Here is a 17,540-nt window from a genome sequence, read left to right as displayed (position 1 = left end):
TGCGAGGGGAGCTGGTTTTTAAACTGTCTCCCATCTCTGACCAGCTCCTGCCTGACACCCCACACTGCTGCCTCTGCTACAGAAGCAGCAATATAGAGTGGCAGGGGGCTCCTCGGGAGTGGGGCTGGAGCGAACAGGCTGTCAGCCTCATCCCTGGGGACTATAGGGGTACGTCTACACTGCATCCCTAGCTCGGACTAGGGATGCAAATGGAGACGACCGAAGTAGTTAATGAAGCGGGGATTTAAATATCCCACGCTTCATTAACATGATCTCGCCGGCACACTAGTTTGAATCACAGCTGATTCGAACCAGGAAGTGCGCGCCGGGATGCTTTAGTTCGGACTAAAGACCTTAGTCCAAACTAATGTTACTCTTCAAAAAATGAGAACTGTTCAAAAAATGAGGAGTAACATTAGTTTGGACTAAGGGCTTTAGTCCAAACTAACATGTCCCGATGTGCACTTCCTGGTTCGAATCAGCTGTGATTTGAACTAGCGCGCCGGCGAGATCATGTTAATGAAGCACGGGATATTTAAATCCCCGCTTCATTAACTACTTCGGTCGTCTCCATTTGCATCCCTAGTCCGAACTAGGGAGGCAGTGTAGACGTACCCTAGAATAGTCGATTAACCAATAAGAATTCATGAGGTGAATCGAATATTCAATTAACTGATATTTAACATCCCTAGTTTATTCTTTCTTACCCACTCAGTTGCAATTACTTCTTAAATCAAATCTTATTTATTACTTAGGGGTAAGTTTCTTGTGCACTAGCAAAGCCAGATAGTCCTAGAAGCAATTATTTATGGTGTCAAGAAGATGTTCTCCAAACTATGTCCTGAATTGACATCTGATCAATTAAGTATTGTTTCACTAGTTTTTATGTCCTCTTTGCTAACTCTTAATATTGCATATCCTCTATTATTCTTATCCAGAGGCCACTATTAAATTGCCATTCTTATGAGCTAGAATTATATCCAAATAGAATACCTGGCTTTGTCCTCTCCTATCAGAAATTTTATTTCAAAAGAGAAAGCAAGACAGCTGAAAGAATGTATGTCAGATGACATTTGGATCAGTTTGACATTTTATTTCTTTGCCTCTCTACTAAAGCTTGGGGGTGCAAATTCCATCCAGAGTCTCCATCCAGCTCCGTCTGTTCTTGGAGAGTTGATACTTCCAGGAGGTACCCCTCATCTTCCTCCAGAAAAGATCACTACAATTGCTGAGAGTTTATTCAGGAGCTTCCCCTTCTGCTCAGTGCTGTATTTCTTTCTCTTCTTTTTCCAAGAGCAGCCTGTGCTACTGCAAACTGGTAGGAGAGGAGTTGGTTACTGTAGGTTCAGCCTTTTTCCACCACCCATCCTCTTGGTTTAAGAGAAGGGCCCAGATTCCTAAAGGTGTTGTTATAGTTTCGGCTAACCTCATGGAAACTAGTGGGTGTAATAGTGGCCTTTCTTTCAGGATACGTGTAAAAAGCAATTGAGTTTTATAGAACCAGACAGCTGGAAAAATACAAGCCTCCACCCAGACACAGACACATGGTAAAGCTTGAATAGAACTTGAAACCCGTGATTGTTACAACAGACATAGCAGCTAGCGCACTGATTAGTGTGTGTGGGTGCGCGCGTGCGCGCAAAGAACATGTTTGCTGTTGTTTGATTCCTACTGTGTTTAGAGAAACCAGACTTTAGTATACTAAGTCATTTTTGAAAATGTGACTTGGCCATTTAAGGCCATATCTCTACTACAGATGCCACTGCAGCACAGCTACGGAACTGCAGCTATGCCATCAGAGTGCAGTACAGGTTGAACTGTTCTAGTCCGGCACCCTCAGGACCTGACTGGTTCCAAACCAGAGAATATGATGAACAGGAGGTCAATACTGTCTAGAAGCATTACCAACACTTCCACTGCTTACTGGGCTCTTAGAAGTCATTTAGGGGTAAACTAGAGCTAAATAACAGCAAAGAACACTGAAAGCCAGGACAGGTGGCTGTAAACAAACTTTATGGACCACGGGAAACTTGGTCACACTCATGATAAGTGGACATCTGCTTAACTAAAAATCATGCTGGACTACAGATGTTGCCAGTCCAGGGAGTGCCATACCAGAGAGGTTCAACCTGTACTGTAGAAGCTTCCTCCAGTGCGTGAGGGGTTGGTGCCCCCCTTCTTTCCCGGCAGCAGGTTAGGCGCTAGGAGGAGGTGGTGCTGGGGCTCAGGACCCTGCACATGCAGGACAAAAGTGGGGGTTTGGCGGCACGCAGATCCATAAATAGAATTGAATAAGTTAAATCTTGGCACGCCACTTCTGAAAGGTTGCTGACCCCAGGCTAGGCTGATGGATCAACTACAGTGAGAGGAAAAAACCTGGCTCTGCAGTCTGTCCGAGGGGGTGGTATGAATTTGCTTTCTTCACTTCCCCGCCTGCCCTCCGGACATGGTGCTGCAGCCTCGTGGCTGAGTGCTGGCTGCAAGGCTCCAGCGACAATACGGGATCCTCGCGTGCCACTCAAAATCATCTTGCGTGCCACTTTATGGCACGTGCCATACGTTGCTGACCCCTGGTTTAGTCATTTCTACACAAAGGGTTAGGTTGGCTTAACTACAGTGCTCAAGGATGTGTGCTCAGTGACAAAGTTAAGTCAGACTAAATTTTAAGTGTAGACTAACGCTCTGCACTGCAAGGCATCCTTACTTAGACCTTGCAATGCTGAGCAGAACAACTCTCACATACGTTTACAAATTGGAATGAATGCATCTGTGCGAAGCATCAGGTGCAGGAGGTGAAAAGGAGAAAAAGCCAGAAGAATCGCACAAGGAAGTAGGTGGTAATTTGAGAGCAGAAAAAGTAAACAGAGATTTAGATGGACGAATCACTTGGGAGGGCAGAGAGAGGTAAGATGAAAGACAGGAAAAAGGAAGGAAGTATAAACTGATGGGAGTTGGCTCGCGAAATAAACATGGGATATAGAAAAGGAGTAGGGGTACCAAGCTGTATTGGAGGGGGTCCACTTGGATGTAAATATAAAAAACAATTAAACTTACTGAGATTACCCTTATTTCAATTCCCACCATTTATCCATTACTCCCTTAAATGCCATTCTCCCCTAACACCCGGGATATGGGCTGGCAGGGCCTACAGAATTGTGCATTTTGAACCAGATTTTAAAAGGCATATAGACAGAGTCCTCATGGGAATTTCAAAAGTGATTTTACTGATGTGGTAACAAATAGGGAGCTTTTTCATTATAATTCCTCCTACCTTAGCCTTTATTCACCCTTTATTTATTAGTTTACAGTTCCAGAGTTTGAAACAGGACCTTGAAAACTAGCACGGGCAGGGGCAGCCCGTCCATATAGGTGAACTAGGCGGTCAGCTAGGGCACCAAGTTAAATGGGGCACCAAATCATGGCACAATATCATTGAGGGGTTTGGAGGTGGGGGTGCTGATTGCATGGTTCACCTAGGGCGCCAGTTGCTGGAAGCTAGTCTAGGGCCGCTCCGAGCATGGGAGTAGGATTGCTAACATTGTTTGGAGATATTCCTGGAGGTTTCATCAACTGACAATCTTTAATTAAAGATTATTTTTTTAATTCCTGGAGAGTCCAGGACACTCCTGGTCTGTTGGCATGGGAGGGTAATTCTTGGAGCAGTAGTATTATGTGCTTTTCCCATAAAAATACATCCAGATTTGGCTGAGTTATAAGATGTAATTATTGTTGTTTGCACATATGAATGACCTATTATTCAGCACATGAAGTTTCATTTTCTGAACATTTGAGCTGAACCACAGAGGCTCGTCAGTGCTGCTGGAAATGCCCAGACATAGCTAGACAATTTTAAAATGGTGTATCCTTTCCTGTTTCCTTATGATGCTTAAACAAGTTACAAGATATTTCTTTTTGCTGTGTATTCATTTTAGAAACATCGGAGGTGGCAATGTTGGTCTTCCTTTTTTTCCTAGAAGACTTGTTGGAGGCCTCAGATGGATACCAGTAGCTTTCTCACACCTTAATGGAAAAGTTATTTCTCCAAAATACTTAGGTTTTGGTATTAAATAAACGTTAATAAAAACTAGTATCCTAAACAGCCTGGCTGTTCCCTATGTTCAGCCTCATCTGAAGCCATAATTTCAGAACTCTTCTTATGTTTGCTGTAGTACAGTGTTGTCCAGATCTAAATCTGTAAGGCAAATGAGCAGATTTACAAAAATAGAGAAGGTTCCTTTGCGCCTTTATACATTTGTGAAATAAGGGCCGCAAACCTCTTCTGTGAGAAAGGCCAAAGGGACACAGCTCACTGGGGAAGGACTCGCGCTGTTCTCAATCAGCAGGAGCATAAGCCGACGAGTTACAACCCGGCATTAGTAACACGGGGGCTGCTTGTCAAGGGCTTTGCGAGGCCGGGCACGGAGGCTGCTCTTACTCAGACGCAGGGTTATAGGGCAGCGGCTCTGCAGCCAAGGCTGTGCGAGCGTTTCAGCCACTCATCCAACCTGGTTCCAAGCCCCCGGCCCAGGGCTGGCTCAAAGCCTGGAGCAATGCGCCCCACGGGGGAGCGCACGGCTGCATGAGTTCCGTCTCCGCTACCTCTACCCTCAAGCTCCCCGCCAACCCGCCCCGCAGACTGCCCGAGAGCAGTCCAGCGCATGCGCACATGGGAAACTACACATCCCGGCATACCCCGCGCTGCGCCTAAGCCAATGGGAAAGGCGAACCCACTTCCCCTCCCCTCCCCGGGCGCGGGAAATGCCCCTGGCGGGTGAACGCCTCCGTTCCCGCCTGCAAAGCGCTGCGGGCTGGTGCTGGGGCAGGGGGAGCGCGCGGGGAAAACTGCAGTGTCTCGGCAGCTGGGCCCACAGAGGAATGAGACGCGCGGATTCCTGGCACAGCTTGGGGTGGGGACGAAGGCCGCGTCAGCGGGACTTGGCGGTTACAGCCCGGCGCTTTCCCGCGCGCTGTCAGTCAGGGGGCGTGAGGTGCCCGGCTGCCGTTTGGTTGGCTCGTGCCGCCCAGGCCCCCTCCCACAAGCTCCTTTTCTTGTTCGCGCGCGCTGTCAATCAGCTCTTCTGGCTGCTCGCGACAGGCACAGAGGCTTCACCCCGCCCCGATCTCGGCGTGGCCCCGCCCCTTCCTTGCCTCGCTTGGCGCTGTCAGGGAGCGCCTGCTGCTGCCGGCGAAGGTTCGCTTCGGTCGTCTGCTCCGGAGCTCGCGCCGCCTTGGCCCCGCCCCCGCCCTCTTGCTCTGGGCTTGGGACGCGCGGAGCTGGGCTCAGTAGCTGCCTCGCGCCGCCCTCGCCCCGCCCATTCGCGAGGAGCCAGCTCCGGAGGAGGGGAGAGGCCGAGTCGGCTGCTGGGCTCTGTTTCCTGCTCAGTGGGCGTCAGTTAGGCCTCGCTGGGCCCCGCCCCTCCTTCTCTCCCCCCCCTTCCCCCCCCGCGGCTCCGAGCTGTCAATCAAGCGCCGGGCTCAGGGGCAGGCGGCGGTGGCGGGCGGAGAAAGGCAGCTACGCCACAGCCCAGCGGCGGCCATTCGTGGAAAAATAGGCCGTCCCGCTCCTCCCAGCTCCGGCTGCGACCGGCCTTCTGCGCTACCCCCACCCCACCCTCCGCCTCCTCCTCCTTTCCTCCTCCTCCTCCCCCCCCCCCCAGAGCGGCGCCTCAGCGGGGCATTAATGCGGGATGAGCGGTATGTAACCCCCTCCCTCCCTGCCTCCCTCAGTCCGCTCCACCCTCCATCCCGCCCTCCCTCAGTCATCCCCCTTTCTTCTCCGCTCGCCCCTCCATGCCCCTCTATCCCGCCCTCAGTCCTCCCCTGGCCCTCCTTCTCCCCCTTTCTTCTCCTCCTTCCCTGCCCACTTCGCTCGTTGTCCCTCCTCTTTCCCTCCCTCCTCCGTTCCCCCTTTCTCCCCTAGCCCGCCCTCCGGTGCACAGCCTGCCCTCCTCATGCCTCTTTTCCTCCCCCTGCACAGCGCTCCTCCTGCCCCCTAAAGTATCGATGACCACTTAATGGGCATCGATGCTTTAGAGGGCAGGAGGAGGAGGGTTGTGGGTGGTTTTTCCCCCCAGCTATCTGGGAAAAGGAAACCAAACCTCCCCTTTCTGGGTGTTAACTCTCCAGCCCCCAATGGGTTGGGTTTCAAACCACGTTTTTGGGACTTGCTCTTTTGTCATAATGATTTGGAGTGTGGTTTTAACGGAGAGGTAAAATCGAAGTAACTGGGTACCAAAGCAGACATGCTGATAGGTTTTGTTTTTATATAAACAAAAGGTGAATAATTAACCTGTTATGCTTCATATATTTTGCAGATCAAAAGAAGGAGGAAGCTATGCCCACAGAGGGAGAGAAATCTCCTGAGGCAGAGAACAACAATAATAAAAAAAGTAAAACTGGAGGCTCACAGGTAACACATGCACACAAACGAAACTGCACACCTCATAATGTTTAAACGGAAATGTGCAGTTAACTGCATTTTCTGCTCAAGGCGACTTTTTTCGGGGTGGGTGAAAAATGGTAATATTGACTGCCTGGCCTGTTTTTTGGGTGGCTTACACTTTAAACTGATGCTTATTGTATATTGAGGAATTTTATAAAAAAGATTGAATTGAGGAAAAAACACTATCGGTGTGTTGCTTATTGGTGATAAATGGCCTTATTTTTCAAACATGTGAGGCTCTGACACTGTACTTCCTCATTCAGTACTGTATGATCTGTGTGTTCTAAAATACTTGAAGCATTTTTGTGTTTCTTGAATAAACTTTGATAGCCAAACTGTCAAATAATTCAAATCTACTCTTTTAAATTGACTGCTGTTTTTTTTTTCTTTATGGGTAGGATTCTCAGCCTTCACCTCTGGCTTTGCTGGCAGCCACTTGTAGCAAAATAGGGACTCCTGGTGAGAATCAAGCAACTGGACAACAGCATATTATTATAGATCCAAGCCAAGGTTTGGTGCAGCTTCAAAATCAGCCACAACAATTGGAATTAGTAACAACTCAGCTTGCTGGAAATGCATGGCAACTTGTTGCTGCTGCTGCTCCTCCTGCTTCAAAAGAAAATAATGTTGCTCAACAAGGATCTTCTATTACTTCAAGCACAGCAAGTCCTTCTAGCAGCAATAATGGGAATACATCTCCTTCAAAAACTAAATCGGGAAATTCTGCTGCTAACTCGGGACAATTTCAAGTAGTACAAGTACAGAATCAAAGTGGTAATGTCCAATATCAAGTAATCCCACAGATTCAGACAACGGAAGGTCAACAAATTCAAATCAATCCTGCTAATGCTACAGCTCTACAAGATTTACAGGGTCAAATTCAGCTCATCCCTGCAGGGAATAATCAAGCTATTCTTGCAACTGCAAATAGGACAGCTTCGGGGAATATTATTGCTCAAAACCTGGGAAATCAGACAGTTCCAGTCCAGATTAGGCCTGGTGTTTCAATACCACTGCAGCTGCAGACTATTCCAGGTACACAGGCTCAGGTTGTAACAACCTTGCCTATAAACATTGGAGGAGTAACTCTAGCATTGCCTGTGATAAACAATGTGGCAGCAGGAGGTGGTTCTGGACAGGTTGGCCAGACTGCTGATAGTGCAGTTTCCAATGGGAATCAGGTAGTATCCACACCTGTCACCACTGCTTCTGCTAGTGCTATGCCAGAATCCCCTTCCTCTTCTTCCACTTGTACAACCACTGCCTCAACATCTCTAACTAGCAGTGACACTCTAGTAAACTCTGCAGAGGCAGGCCAGTATGCAAACACAGCAGGCAGCAGTTCAGAGCATACTCCTGAAGAATCTCAAACTACTACAGAATCAGAATCCCAAAGTTCCAGTCAGCTTCAGCCTAATGGACTACAAAATGTGCAGGATCAGTCAAGTTCACTTCAGCAGGTGCAAATTGTAGGTCAGCCAATTCTACAGCAAATACAGATCCAACAACCACAGCAGCAGATTATTCAAGCCATTCCTCCCCAGTCATTTCAGCTCCAGTCAGGGCAAACTATACAGACCATCCAGCAACAGCCTTTGCAAAATGTTCAACTGCAAGCAGTGAGTCCAACTCAGGTACTCATCAGGGCTCCAACGTTAACACCATCAGGGCAGATCAGCTGGCAAACTGTGCAGGTTCAGAATCTTCAAAGCCTTTCAAATTTGCAAGTTCAAAATGCTGGATTACCCCAGCAATTAACCATCACCCCAGTGTCTTCAAGTGGGGGTGCAACTATTGCCCAGATTGCACCAGTGGCTGTTGCTGGTACTCCAATCACACTGAACGCTGCCCAGCTTGCTTCAATGCCTAACCTCCAAACTGTAAGTGTTGCCAGTCTGAGTGCAGCAGGTGTTCAAGTTCAAGGGGTTCCAGTTACCATTACCAGTGTTGCAGGTAAGTGTCCTATGATTGTTTTTGCTTATACTTCTGGGTTTAACATTGTAAGAAAATACACTCAATGCCAAACACTTAAAATTTTTAAAAATAACTTAGAATTTTAGTGGGGTATTTTGTGTGTGTGAATGTTATGGTCTTGGAGATATCCAGAGCTCCTATCTATAGCCTAATTTTCTTAAATATGGAATTGGATTTAATTTGATCAAGTATATATAATTTAAAATGATATTTGAAAAAGTTTAGCAGATGTATGATAAAGAATCGTGTGCATTTTAGATTTCTCTGGTCAGAGGACTCTAATAGTAAAACTATTTATCCAAACTTATTTCATTATTACACTTTGGAGAACATTCAACTCTTGACCTTAAGCTGGTAATTGCTGTCTTCTCCTTTGCCCATGTCATCAAGAATGGTGTCTAACAAGTCAACTTAGGTAATCTTTTGGTCATTTCTCACTTTAATTGATTACACCAGAGGTTTTCAAACTTTTTTTTTTTTCTGGTAACCTGGCAATACAAATAATTGTTGATGCCCAGGAGCAGGGATGAGGGATTTGCGGTATGGAGAGAGGCCAGGATTTTAGGTTTGGCATGCAGGCTCTCTAGGGTGGGGGGTTGGGTGCAGGGAAGGGCTCTGGGCTGGGGGAGAGGGGGGCAAGGCTCAGGGTGAGAACATCAGTGGGACTGGGGCTTAATTCTGTTGGCTCCTGGTCAGTGGTGTAGTAGTATGCAGAGGCAGGCTTTCTGCCTGTCCTGCCACCGTGGATGGCACTGCACCATGGAAGTGGTCAGCAGCAGGTCTGGCTCTTAGGCAGAGGCATGCAAATACAAGTAGAGAATCGCTTAATTGGGATTCTCTGGTCCAGCAACATCCATGGTCTGGTAGACAGTCCTAACGGCAAGGATCCCCTTGTTGATGCCTAGGAGCAGGAATGAGGGATTTGCGGTATGGAGTATGGACCAGCGGCAAGGATCCCCACGGGGCTGGTAGGGCAGGGGGCTGGTAGGGCAGTGGTCTGCCCACATTGAGTTGACAGCGAGGCTGCCTAGAGGGGTTGGTAGACCCAGTGTGCAGCTGCTCAGCAGGGCTACGAGCCGCAGTATCTCAGTGGGGCAGGGAGCCACAGTACAGTCCAGAGTCCCAGTGTGTGAAGTACAGCCTCCCTGTGGGTCCCGGAGCAGTGTGCATGACAGCACTGAGAGTCCCAGAGTAGGGATGTGAAGGTCTAGTCACTTCTCTTCTCCCCCTCCCCCCCTCTTTGCCACCCCTATCAGAAAGAGGCAGCAAGAGAGGGAAAGAGGTGGGGGTTCTTCAAAGTGGCAGCGTGGTGTGGTGCCTGGGCCAGCTGGGGTGTCCCCACGCTGTACACGGCGTTTCAAAGTGGTAGCGCTGCATGGAGCCCGGAGTCAGCGGGGGAGTCCAGCAGTGCTTTTGCCTTTGACACGTCAAAGGCAGAGGCACTCTATCCACTAGTTGATGCAAAAATGCATGGACTATTCAATTAGTAAATTGCTTGAAATTGAACATCCCTATCCCGGAGTCCCAGTGCTGGGCTGCCCAGTGGGGCTGGAGCCGTGCAGCCATCTGGAGTCATGCAGCACACAACTGCAGCCCATATGCTATCTTTGGGACCATGCAGGTAGAATATGTTTGTTTATGGCCCACATAACACAGATAGCTGCATATTTGACCCTCAATAGTAAATAGTTTGAGAACCACTGATACAGAACACAGTTCTTATAGTCTATTTAAAAATCATTCTTAGCTGGGGTTTATTGTTGAGTATTAGAAGTCTTGATTTACATTGTATATGCTTGTCTGACTGTACTCTTATGAGCTAAGAAGAATGCAGGTAAACATTTTTTTCATAAATATTCTGAAAGTGAATTCTGTAGGATCTTCAGATCCTCAATAGAAGAAGGGTAGAGAAGTGTGTGTGTGTGTGTGTGTGTGTGAGAGAATTTTATAAATTAATCTTTACATACAAAGTTTTATCAATACTTTTTTTACTAGTATCTTTTTTTAATTCACATAGTTCTGAGTTTCATCCACTTTAGTTAGAAGTAGAAAAATCTCTGTGGAGACACACAGCGATTTAACTCTAGAAAAGGTTTGCTAGTGTATCAGTATCTAATGAAGATGCAGCTATTACATTAGCAAAAACACTTTTTGTTGGTAACTTGTATGTAAGTTTCTTGAGCAAAACAAGGATGTTCTTATGCTGTATTATTATTTTTTTGGGTGGAGGAGGTCAGCAAACTGCATCTGCACTACAGGTTTTGTCACTATAAAAATGTTTGCTTTTTTTTTTCTTTTTTCAAAATGCTCCAGCTGATGTCGTACTGTCAGAAGTTTCTAGTTCAGATCTTGCCTTACAGTTGTGCATGTATACAGATGTTCTGCAGGATGTTTCATGCCAATTGAACTGTGTGGTAGCTATAAGCTTGAGGATTCTTCACTTTTTTGTAGGGATTAGATATTATTTCTAACGTCTGATAAGCAGATCTGAAAGTTGGCATAGTTTTGTATCTCCTGCAATATTTTTTTTTCATGGCTTTAACTGTTAAGAACTAGTTTGTAAATGACTGAGACATATCTGTGAATTTTCATTTTCCTGCAAATTGAAGTCTAGATCGCTTGCTGGGATTATCTGGGTACATCTCATTTAATCCCTTCCGTTATAGGGTCCATGGACATTGGTGCATCTCTGTCATTTCTGTTCTGTCTGTGGCATGTAATAGTATGGTCTCCTATGGGCTCTAATACTTTGATCTGATTTTTTTTTTTGTCTGGATTTTGTGTGAAGGGACAAGGTGGTGGTATTAATTCTATTGGATTATAAAAAACAGTAGGTTAGTTTTAGTGATGTCTCATCTCAGTAATCAAGGGTGCAGTCATAATCGTTGGCGGCTCTGGTTCAAATAAGTAATATTGCACTGTAGGAATGGATTATATAGTTCTGCTGTAGCAGTAGCTGGCCAATATGGACTGGAAAATTGTCTTGGTAGGGGGCTTTTGCAAATAGTCAGAACTCATTAGAATGGAACTCTTACTGAAGTCTGCTTTGGAAAGCAGTCTAAGAGACACATTTTCTGCTTTCTACTGTATAGCGTTTAGGCCTCTACTATGTACTATGGGAATTTGACTGAAAGGATAACATTGAGTCCTTTGACCATGCTGCTGTTTACACCCTTTACCAGATCCCTTGGGAGGCAGAAAGTGTAGAGAAATCAAATTACAGTTGTATGATAATAGGGGAGGCTTCAAGATAGATGAAGATGCTTGTGTCTCGTCCCTGCCTCCAGAAACATTGTTCACATTGACAAGAACACTCAATAAGTGTGTTCTGTGTGAGGTTAGATGAATGTTGATTAAAAGTCTCTTAAATATCCCTTGAAATATTTCTCTATTAACATGAATATTGTGGGATAGAAGAGAGGAATAAATATTAACTGTGAATTTTACTTGTGGTTGACACTAGTGAAAAGCCTTAATTAATAATTTATATTACTGTTCATTAGGAGACTCCATAAACTGCTAATTCACTATGATCTGATTTGACATCTAGAAATTAGATTGGATTTTTGTGATTTAATAGAGATTCTACCACCATTTATAAACTTAATACTCTAAAAAGACACTGTTTTTTCTAAAAATGTTCTCATTTGCATAATGGAGGTAAACTACTATAAGCTAATAATTATATTCCATTGTCATAGATCCATAAATACAGATGAAAAGGTGAACTGTCATAATTGTCTTCAGGTAGTGTATTTTTGATTTTATTTATTTATTTTAAGTACTGTTGTCCTTAATAAATTCTGTCTTGACTTCGGCAATTTGTTTCATGTCTATACTGGAGTGAGGGATCACAGCACGTACTCCTTCCAGTCCTCCATTTTACCTCATCCACCCATAATTCTGTGTGCCCTACTCCATTCCCCTCTTATTTTAGGGTCTTCTGTGACTTCCACCTTTCCAAACATGGAGAGGTGTGCCCCGATTTACCTCCCAAATAGTATGGGTTCTGTGTGGCTCCTTATTCTCCTCATTACTGCATCCCAGATTCCCTCAGTCTTCCTTGTATAGGGAGTTCTCTGTAACTTCCTATGTCCATTTCCTCTCTGAAGCTACAGGCTGTGTCACTCTTCCTGCTTCCACAGATTGTATACACACTTCTCTCACTTTCTCTGTAGGAGATGGGTCATTCAAGGTGTCAATATGTTTAAACTCAGGAAGATAACATTCACAATCTCATCTCTGCTTATCAACCAGTTTGATTTATAGATAGTTGCAGAGGTGCTTGAAATTCTGGCTCTGCTGATCTGATAACATGGGATCCATGAATCTGACATGTTTCTCTTTCTAGCTTTCTGATTTTCCCCTCCTCCCCCCCAAAAATCAATAGGGTTCTGGCCACTGATTCCTAGAACACTTCTTGAAATTGTGGAATTGATTGCCCAATCAAAAGTTATCACATTAGAGTGGGGATAGATAGAAATGCTGTCAGGCGGACTGTCGGGATTTTGCAAGCTTAACCCATAAAGTAGTTTATTAACCATTAAATATGCGTGGCATACTTCTCTAAATAATAATAGATTATTGTAACTAGGAATGTGAAAGTTTAACTGGTAGGTATTACCCTGAATGGCTGGTGTGCTTACTGATCTGGGTAACCACTGGGGGCTGGACTCCTTAATAGTTAAAAGGCTAACTTTTTTTTCTTTGTTCTTTGGTAGTCCATTATAGTTAGTTGCTATATAAATGAGCATTAGTTTTATGCTGTTTAACAGATGTAAACATTTACAAATAAGAATATAAAAATTACTGGAATTCCAATTTCCGTCACTTAATTCAGACATGGTCAATGCTATTAAGCTCTGTCCTCATATCCTAATGTAATAAGTAACCATGGGCTAATCTAGCAAACCCAAAGTGTCATTTGCTAGATACAGGTTCTGGCATTTTATGATAGATTTCAGACTTGTATGGAAAGGTCAGATTTATGTTCTGGAAAGCTTTTTTTCCCCCTAATGATCAATATGTAGGTCATGAATGGATTCTGTCTTGAAACCTTGAACTTGCTGAGAGCATCTTAGAAAGCCATGTCATTCTAGTCATCCAGAATGAGAGAAGATATACAGGACTTGATCCTGAAGTCAACAGAAGTTTTGTTTGAACATGGACTATAGAATCTGGCTCAGAAATTGGATGTCTCCGCTAATACACAAGACAAGAAATAATTGCACTTTTGTTTTTGTTTCTTTCTTGGTTTGTCTTTACCTGATCTGATCAGCTTAAAAGCCAAGGTTTGATATTAATTTCAGTTCTTAGTAATATGACAAAAGTAGGACTGGGCCTCTGGTTAGAATGTCTTATATAACTTCACATACATGCTCTGTGTGCTAGATCATATTGTCCTTTGGAATATTATATTTATTGCAGTAGTACTTAGTATTAACAAACAGATGTTGCTTCTAACAATAAAATAGTCTCTAGAATATAGACTAACTCAATGTTTTTATAGTGTATGGAGGCCCCACCCTTCTCTGCAGTGGGCACAAAGTACTAGCTCGGGTGAAGGCAGTAGAAAAGGCCTCTGTTGTCCAGAATCTTGGCTTTAACTGAGGTTTCTAGCAGATAGAATTGTGAATTTTTTTTAAATAACCAGTTTTAACTGATGCAGCAATGTCTCCCTGAGTTTGCAGAGAGCTTGAAACAATAGCTGTTTCTGAAATGACCTATTCATTTCAGTGGATGATAATTCAAATTCTGATGACTTTAAATGACAAAATTCTCAGTTATTTAATTGCTCATCAAAAATGTAAGAGTAAACTTATGAATCTCATAGCTCATTTCAGGAAGACAGTAACAATGTATGATAAAGGTTGAGGGGCTGTTGTTGTTTTCACTTTTTTGAAGAGGTGGATGGGAGTTGTAGTTCACATGTAGAAGTTTAGGAAATGCTGTACTAACTTGATTGTACAGAAATACTGGTGGTGGGTTTTTTCCAAAATTCATTCATTTGATATTTTAAGAAACAGCCTGTATTAGACACGCACTTTATTTTATTATAATAATATATCTCTGGTAGACAATTTCAGTTTCAGTGTTCATGGTATAAAGATATTTAGTATTCAACGATTAGCTGTTCTTGAAGCAAAAAAGTGTATGACAAATGACAAAAAGCTAAATCTAGGTGTGTTTTTAAAAGTTCTTTTCACATAATGAAGACAATAAAATTTTCAAATGATTGAACTGAAAAGTTTTGCAATAGAGGTTGTCCGACACCCTTGGGAGGTCCTGAATGAGGGAATATTCCAGACAACAGGTGACCCCCTGACACTAGCCCCTCATCCTGCTACCCCTCCCTGCTGCAGTTCCTATACCCTGGCTGGGATGTCTGGCCCCGCTGCTGGTCAGCTGGACAACTCTAGCCCTGCTGCAGAATAGCACATTGCCCAATCAGGGTGCTGCAGCCCCACTGCCGGGTGGCATGTGGCCCCAGCAGTGCTAATTGTGCCGGGCTGCCATGGCTGGCTTCCCCTCCTTGGCTGCTGGGCAGCAGGCTGCCATTGGGTTGGACATCTGGGCCTAGTTTGGGGCTGTTTTGGCCTTGGTATTCCGTTTTGGGAAGGTTGATTGCTCTATGATTACTACGCCCCAATCCAAATGCATGCGCTTGGCTGCTTTCGTGCCCTATTCTACCCTAGTTACCTTGTTGCCGTGAAAGCTAGGAAAAAACAAAATAAACTGGCTTGGGCATTCTGGCTTTTCAGGTTGAACCTTCTGTGTGCCTTTTTACCCCTTCAAGCAGCAGAAGAAGAAAAAAATCCCAAAACTTCCAAAAGGCAGGGGAGGGGAGGCCTTTTAAAATCCTAAGGCTTGTGCTCCTGGTTCAAAATCCCACCACTGCTGCTACCATGTCAAGACAGTTCCCCACTCCGGCACTTCAAATGCAGAAGGAGGGGACCTGCAAGAGACTTTAAAATACTCTGCCACTAAAAGCTTCTGCTTAACTCCCAAAGATCACTGATTTCCTGACCTTTGCTGGCACACTGTAGGTATGTAAAATCCCATTTAATCATTTAATGTGATGTTGAACTACAGGCAGTCCCCGGGTTACGTACAAGATAGGGACTGTAGGTTTGTTCTTAAGTTGAATCTGTATGTAAGTCGGAACTGGCGTCCAGATTCAGCCGCTGCTGAAACTGATCAGCAGCTGATTCCAGGAAGCCCGGGGCAGGAGCTTCCTGTAGTCAGCCACTGGTCAGTTTCAGCAGCGGCTGACTTGGGGACGCCTGGGGCAGAGCAGCTGGGGTGCTTCTGGGTTGGTCCAGTAGCGCCGCAGCGCCTCGGCGCTACTGGAGCAACCCAGCAGCACCCCAGCTGCTCTGCCCCAGGCGTCCTGATTCAGCCGCTGCTGAAACTGACCAACAGTGGCTGAATCAGGACGCCTGGGGCAGAGCAGCTGGGGTGCTGCCCGGTTGGTCCAGTAGTGCCCAGAGCGGCGCTACGAGACCAACTGGCAGCGCCCCAGCTGCTGTACCACAGGTGTCCGGAGCAAAGCCGCGGAGCACGGGGGCAGCGGGACAGCCCAGACGCGCCGTGGCTGTCCTGCTGCCCTCGGGCTCCGTGGCTTTGCTCTGCTTTGCTCCCCGTCCCCCTGGGGAGCAAAGCGGCGGAACACGCGGGCAGCCCAGACGCGCCGTGGCTGTCCTGCTGCCCGCGTGCTCCGCGGCTTGGCTCTGCTTTCCCCCCCCCCCCCCCCCGTCCCCCTGGTCTGCAGACCAGGGGGACGGGGGGGGGCAAAGCAGAGCCAAGCCGCGGAGCACGGGGCCAGACTCTGCTTTGCCCCCGTCCCCCTGGTCTGCAGACCAGGGAGACGGGGGGGCAAAGCAGAGCCAAGCCGCGGAGCGCGTGGGCAGCGGACAGCCCTGTCCGTTGCCCGCGTGTTCCCCCGCTTTGCTTCCTCTCCCTGGTCTGCTGGAGACCAGGGAGAGGAAGGGCCCCGTTCGTAACTGCGGATCCGACGTAAGTCGGATCCACGTAACTCGGGGACTGCCTGTACTCTCCCAAAATCACATGGGAGGGTGGGGGGGTCTGGATGATGCTTACTGGTTAACCGATTACATTCCTAGTATGCTGCTGCCACCCAAATGCAGATCATCTTTGAGAACCTAGGAGGACACTTGGGAATTTCTTCCTGTAGGATACCCTCCAGCTCTTTCATCATCCCTCAGGAGAAAACTTGAAAACAAGCAAAGCTCTATAACTGACCTGGAAGTTTTAGATACATGCACACAAGTGTCTGTCATATAGGACACAGGAATCAGATCATAGTCTTTAAAAGGTGGTGATTTTTTTAAGACCTTCTTGATAAAGCATTACTTGGTAGCTAGATGTTAGAGCAACTGAAAGGCAAGATTAAAAACACAGAGAATTGCTTCCCTGGGATTAAGTTACAAAGTTAGTGTATGGTGTTGAAATTGTGCTGAGCCCACGTATTGAGGAGTCCAACAAACCCAGAAATACAGAAAGTAACTTGATTGCCTCTAACCATTTCCTGGTCTACTCGCATCTTTTATTTCAAGGTTTAGTCCTTCCCTAGGCATGGATATCTAGAAATTCCATGTCTTGTTCCTGACTCAGTCTGTCTCCCAGCTCCCCTCTGGTTAAACAAAGACTGCAGCAGGAAGGCTCTGCTTTTCAATTAAAAATTCCACACTCCATTTTCATTGGCTCTCCTGGCTCCCTGCCAATACTTCCTAGAGAGTCTCCAGGGCCCACTAGGTTTAACTCTTATAGGCAATTTAATTAACTGAATGGTTGGGAAGTCCAGAAAAGGGTAAAATCCCTCTGATTCCTTACAACCCCTCTTTATAAACTTTAGCTCACTGTGCAAGGTGATCAGCAAGGTTGTGGAAGACCTGAATTTATTTTTTTCCCTTTTCCTGATGTAGAGAAGGGGGCATGAAACTTAGGTTCCCCACTTTTAAGACAAGTGAACTAGCAGGATATACTTTGGCTGTATTCATTTAAGCAAATTAATAGCTTAAGTCAGCGTTTCTCAAACTGTGGGTCGCGACTCCCCTTAGGGGGTCACGAGCAACTTAGAGGGGGGGTTGCAGCTGGATTCAGT

General features: G+C 45.8%; 1 protein-coding gene across 5 annotated transcripts in view; it reads left to right on the top strand.

Annotated features, from left to right (window-relative positions):
* The first annotated feature begins 4,758 nt into the window (after positions 1-4,758).
* The window catches only part of SP4 (Sp4 transcription factor), a 51,236-nt gene continuing 38,454 nt past the window's right edge, over positions 4,759-17,540 (top strand). For 2 of the 5 annotated variants that reach the window (XM_006138344.4, XM_075922232.1), the window contains exons 1-3: positions 5,413-5,694; positions 6,315-6,409; positions 6,841-8,395. In XM_006138344.4, coding sequence (XP_006138406.2) covers positions 5,688-5,694; positions 6,315-6,409; positions 6,841-8,395 — 1,657 coding nt within the window. In that variant the 5' untranslated portion in view covers positions 5,413-5,687. Of the gene's footprint in view, positions 4,908-5,144; positions 5,192-5,412; positions 5,695-5,779; positions 6,210-6,314; positions 6,410-6,840; positions 8,396-17,540 lie in introns of those variants that run through there. The other 3 variants (XM_006138347.4, XM_006138346.4, XM_006138345.3) reach the window with 3 other exon arrangements.

This window comes from Pelodiscus sinensis, chromosome 2 (genome assembly GCF_049634645.1).
Source record: "Pelodiscus sinensis isolate JC-2024 chromosome 2, ASM4963464v1, whole genome shotgun sequence".
In the NCBI taxonomy this organism is placed as follows: domain Eukaryota; kingdom Metazoa; phylum Chordata; order Testudines; family Trionychidae; genus Pelodiscus; species Pelodiscus sinensis.
This window is presented reverse-complemented; position numbering and strand designations above follow the sequence as displayed.